Source organism: Lycium barbarum, chromosome 12 (assembly GCF_019175385.1).
Source record: "Lycium barbarum isolate Lr01 chromosome 12, ASM1917538v2, whole genome shotgun sequence".
Lineage (NCBI taxonomy): Eukaryota > Viridiplantae > Streptophyta > Magnoliopsida > Solanales > Solanaceae > Lycium > Lycium barbarum.
In genome coordinates this window covers 2376901-2382595 of record NC_083348.1, presented here as the reverse complement: position 1 = coordinate 2382595, position 5695 = coordinate 2376901, and the positions used below count along the sequence as shown (strand labels likewise).

The 5695-nt window shown below is 34.1% G+C and overlaps 2 protein-coding genes across 2 annotated transcripts; both read left to right on the top strand.

The window, feature by feature from the left end:
• The first annotated feature begins 1791 nt into the window (after positions 1-1791).
• Positions 1792-4730, top strand: LOC132622537 (uncharacterized). The gene is made up of 4 exons (XM_060337144.1): positions 1792-2438; positions 2536-3083; positions 3170-3780; positions 4158-4730. The coding sequence occupies exons 1-3, from the start codon at positions 2107-2109 to the stop codon at positions 3346-3348; spliced, it is 1059 nt and encodes a 352-aa protein (XP_060193127.1). The 5' UTR covers positions 1792-2106; the 3' UTR covers positions 3349-3780; positions 4158-4730.
• On the top strand, positions 3430-4550 carry LOC132622178 (uncharacterized). The gene is made up of 2 exons (XM_060336728.1): positions 3430-3780; positions 4158-4550. Exons 1-2 carry the CDS (start codon positions 3430-3432, stop codon positions 4548-4550), a joined length of 744 nt encoding a protein of 247 aa, XP_060192711.1.
• Positions 4731-5695: the final 965 nt, after the last annotated feature.

Below are 5695 nucleotides of genomic sequence, written 5' to 3'. Positions count from 1 at the left end.
CCATCAAAGCTGCATGAGATCTTGTCATTCTGCCTGTTGCTGGCATTTTTCAACTGACCCAAGTGATATGGCTAGTGTTGCTGGAGGATGTACTGATAAGTTTACTGTCCAAGTGATGGATTCTTGTATTTTCTATAGGAGCTGAGTTTTCTAGTAAATTTATTGCCAAGAAAATGAACTCGAATAATCAACGATATCTCAAGCTTCACCAACAAATGTGTTCAAAATCAACCAAGTCATGGTTTGGTTAGTTATCATTTTAACTTGGGGGTTGTAGTTGGATGATCTTGGTACAAGCATAACACGCTCATGTGTTAAGTAGGTACGCACAACGCTGGGGGTGGTCTTTAATTTTTACCCCTCAAATTGGTGGTCTTTGCCCTTCGCTTAATACTCCGAGGTTCTGGGTTTAAATCTAGGCTCAGTAAAAAAAAAAAAAAAAGGCAAGGCATAAGTTGGGGTAAAGTAGAGGTTTGCCTTAAGGCAAATTTTTATCTAATATTAGGCCTAAAGAGGTTTGTAAAATTTCAACAAAGAAATTTTCTGAGAAAACCTCGTTAACTACTTATTAAAGACAAACTATTTACCATCTTTCGCCCCCAGCCATTTTAATTACGTGGAATACCCATTGGGCAGAAATAGAGCCCGTTTGGATTGACTTATAAGTTAGGCAAACTTACAGGAATGACTACCTTATTATAGGTTCTTACCATTAGTAACTACCATTTTATTTATTACATTTCGTAGCTACCTTTTTAGTTAATTACCATATGTATTGCGTGTATTTACGGTATAGTAAATAGACTCAGAAGCTGTATCTTTAAAAACAGATCCCTTAGAAATAGACATTTAATTTGGTCTTAAATGGGAAAATATATTTCATAATAATATCTTTCATAATCTGCTCCACAAATTTAGCTTCCATTTCCATATTCTCCACGATTCTCCTTCTCTCCACCCTTCTTTTTCAAATGCAACATAAAATTCAAAAATTCAAACTAGTCAACTGCAGAGGAAAAACAGCAACACAACAAAATACGATCATCTAATGGTAATTCGAAAGTACCTGTTTTTTTGTTTTTTTTTTTTTAATAAAAACACTGAAAATGTATTTCAGATTGGCATTGATTTTTGTAGTTTTTTTACTTCTTATCTGTCAAACATTGCTAAGTTCCTTCGTCTTTGAATTGCTCTTCAGCGACGAGTTTCAAATAAATGTGTTATATGTTCGGCAAAAAAATTGAATGTAGTATTTTTGTGTTGTATGTTTGTTGGGTATTTGACCAGTGATGAAGTGTGTGTTGAAAACATATACATTCAGTTTTCGTATTTATGTAGTTTGTTTCAATTTGTGAATACACAAATCTTGGTGTTTTTGTTGTGTTGTTGTTTTCCCATCCCAAATACATAAATAAATACGATGTCTTTGTATGTATTTGAGACAGTGTATTGTATATCTCTTATGTTTGTCACGAGTGTTAATGTATTTGGAATACTGTATAGAATAGATTGCTGTATATATAATTCTGTCGGTATTTATGTATTTGGTAGACTGTTTCATGTGTTCATTATGATATGAACTGGTGTATTTGAAACTATGTGCGTATTTGATAAACACAGTTTCTGCTTCAAATATGTTTCAGATGTGTATATATGGCTGTGTGTATTTATGTATCTGAGATAGTGTTTTCATAAGCTAACTCAGATACATAAATGTTAATGCATTTGAAAATATGTATGTAGTAGATTTGTGTATTTAATTTTGTATATTATTTTATAATGTATTTCAGGTTGTAATCAATCTCAACTAGTTCATTCATTTTGAGTACAAGAATGTCCACTATATCGTCGTTGCTAAGACACTCAGGTAATTGGAACAATGAAAACTGCTATGTGAATTTCAAAATCGATGCAGTGGCTTTTAGAGAATATTCGACATATATAGACTTATTACAAGCAGTTGCAACTCAGCTGAATATAGACATGCAACTGAAAAACATATACATCAAATATATAGTTGAAGGTAACGATACGCCAATGGAAATACATAATGATATGAGTGTTAGGGTGTATGTGGAATTGAAGAAAGAGAACAAATAGTTAGCGATGTATCCTTTGTGCATAACTACAACTGATAAAAGCGTTGATACTTGTGTATCTGGTGAAAGTTGTATTGAAGGAGGATTTTTGCAAATTGGTTACATAAAACAAACAAATGCTATGGAAACAGTAGTGAGTGGAGACTTAGCTTCTTCAAGTTGTGGCAATGCCGTTGTTGTGTTCGAAAACGACACAAATCTGGTTATATCAGATAAGAACCAAAAAAAGGTTGTTGTTGATCAAGTTTACAAGGACAAAGATACACTAAAGGCTGTTATGGCGAATTATGCAATTTCCAACAGGTTCAATTTTCGTGCCGAGAGGTCTAATGCGATAAGGTGTGTTTAATTGTTCTGAACTATTATATTTTAAATTTAATGTAGTTATCTGATTTATTGTCAACTAATGTATTTGTTTTCATGTTTGTATTTGAAGCTATACACTATGTGTGTCTGAAGAGTGTGATTGGAAATTTAGGGCATCGAGCGTTGATAAATTAGAAATGTTCAGGGTTAGGGAGTTTCGTGACAAGCATACATGTCCGCTAAAAGATAAGGTGTGTTCACAACGCCATGCGACAAGTTGGTTTATAGGTAGAACTGTAAAACCAAAAGTAGCCAACCATAAGAGGAAATACACACCTAATGATATAGCGGAGGATGTAAGAAATGATCTTGGAATGGATGTGTCCTATATGGTTGCTTGGCGGGCTAAGGAAAAAGCAATGAAGGATTTAATGGGTGAACCATCAGATTCTTACAAAAAATTACCTGGGTACCTATACATCTTGGATAAAACGTATCCAGGTTCACATATAAGAATGCGAAAATCCGACGAAAACGAGTTTCTGTATCTGTTTATAGCATTGTATGCATTCATCAAAGGGTTTGATTGTTGTAGGCCAATTGTTGTAGTTGACGGGAGCCACCTCAAAACAGCATACAACGGAACGTTCGTTTCAGCAAGCTTGTTAGACAGTGGAGGTAAGTCAAATACACGGTTCAGCTTGATTATACTAAAGAATGAATATGTAGAACTGATTTTTTTTTAATTGCCGCGGTATGTGCAGGTAATATACTTCCTTTATCATATGGTGTGATAGATTCAGAAAATGACAGGTCTTGGACGTGGTTCTTTGAGCGATTCAGGGAAGCGTATGGTTTGAGAGAGAACATGTGTATTGTTTCTGATAGGCATGAAAGCATAAACAAAGCTGTTTCTAGAATCTATCCGAATGTGCCGCATTAAGCATGCATATGGCATTTTTGGGGTAACGTATGTAAGAAGTATAAGAAGAGCCATGATGTGTTGAGTCCCGCATTTTATGCAATGGCAAAAGCGTACACGCAGGAAGATTTTGATGAGCTTATGGGCAAAGTTGAGAAGCCAGATTTTCGGGTGGCAGAGTATTTGGAATTGGCTGGAAGAGAGAAGTGGGCTAGAGTGTATGCAACTGCTAAACGAGGGTGGACAATGACTTCAAACATAGCAGAGTGTATTAATCGTCACCTTGTAGCAGCACGAGAGCTTCCTATATTTGATTTTCCGGAAGAAGTGAGGAAGATGTTTGGAAGATGGAATTATAATAACCGGAAAAATGGTACATACACGTTCACAACACTCGGTAAAAAGTTTCAGGAGATGTTGTCAATAAATGAGTATCTATGTTTACGTATGACGGTATGTTTCTTTTCAATTTGCTTAAGTATGTTCGATTGAGATTCATTTATGTTCATTGTATTTGATATATTTATCATATGGAATCTGTGAGATCTATGTGAAAATGATAACATGTATTTATTAGTTGAATAAGTATTTTGATTCTATTACATTACTGTATTTGTTGTATTTAATTATATGCAGTCTGGATATATGTGTCAAATATTTTCACATATTTGGTGTATGTGACTAGATTGATCAAATACAATTAGTCAGCTATGAAAAATAATTAGCAATATGTTTATGACTATAATGGTTTAATCTTTGCAATCATGAACTTATGTGTATTTGAATTTACGTGAAGTATGTTTTTGTTGAATTTGACTGATCTGTTGTAGGTCGAACCATCAACCGAATACTTGTACACAGTATATGATGTAGGAAGGCGTTTCATCGTTAACTTGGACAACAAAACTTGCAGTTGTCGGATGTTTCAAATAGACGAAATTCCATGCCCACATGCATGGGCTGTCATTAAGAAGAAAAATCTAATGGCTGATGATTACTGTTCCGAATTGTTCAAACTGCACACCGTGGTGAAGACGTATGATGTCTCCGTGGATCCTCTCCCTGACGAGCGGGAATGGAAGATTCCAACATACATATCAGAGGATGTTGTTTTGCCACCAAGATACAAGAGACCTCATGGTAGGCCGAAGAAAAAGCGTGATAAACCGTTATTTGAATTTCTTCTTGGAAAAAAGAGACATGCTTGTTGTACTTGCGGATAGACTGGAGATAATAGACGATCTTGTAGTAATTCCCCTAGAAGGAAATAATTATTTTTTGTTTGTAGAAGTTTAGATTTGTTACACTAAATACACTATTGGTTTGCATTTTTTTTTTTTTTTGAATGAAAAATGAAATATGTTTCACGTACTACTTGTGTGATATCTTCATTTAGAATTGTATTGAATAGTTATCTTTAAATTCATTCACAAATGAATATAAAAGGCAACATCAATTCTTTCAAAAAAAAATAGTTACTATATTTTAATATGTAATAATGGTGCCAAAATACATCAAATATATATAATGTAGAAAGTGTATCTGACTCTGCCATCTTAATAAGTTGTAGATGTATTTGAAATATGTTGATGTTTATGGGTTTGGTGAATTCAAATACATATAACCCATATAGCAAGATATACACATTCATATAAATTGAACTAAACAAAATCACACAATGGTCACTGTATATTAGAATGTAGGCAGATTTACACATTCATCCAAAAAATGGTCACCGTATATTAAAATGTAGTATTGTTTCCAACATACATCAAGTGCATGTAATTTAAACAGTGTATCTGAAAAACTTGCAGATGTATTTGAAAAATGTTAACGTTTATGGGTTTGGCGTTTTCAAATACATATAACACCCTTGTTTCAATATATAAATAAGCGTACGTATTTATAGTGTACCACACTTAGTCGCTTCCAAGATATAGCTAGATATACACATCCATCTAAATTCCCAAAATAAAATCACACAACTTTGATAAATTAGAGTAAGCTTAAATGTTCCAGTTAAAACTTAAGTAAAATGATAAGATAGTCAGAAACTAACTAAATCTAAAATATTTGCTATCAAAATAGCCATAGTCTGAAATTACAATTAAATATTCCTACATCAATCCTAAGTAATATCAATTCTGACAGCTTTGCCATAGTCCACTGCTGGCCTAACTGGTTTTGGTGCCGCCTCAATGTCGCTCATAGCATGTTCATCGATCTTCCGTAAAGCATAGTCCCAAAGGAGTGCGCCATACCTAGTGCGGATCATTGTTGCATCGATTTGTGCTGGGATACCTTTACTAGTGCTTAGATATTCAGCGAACGCTGCTACGTATACACCACAATCCCTGGTAAGGTATAA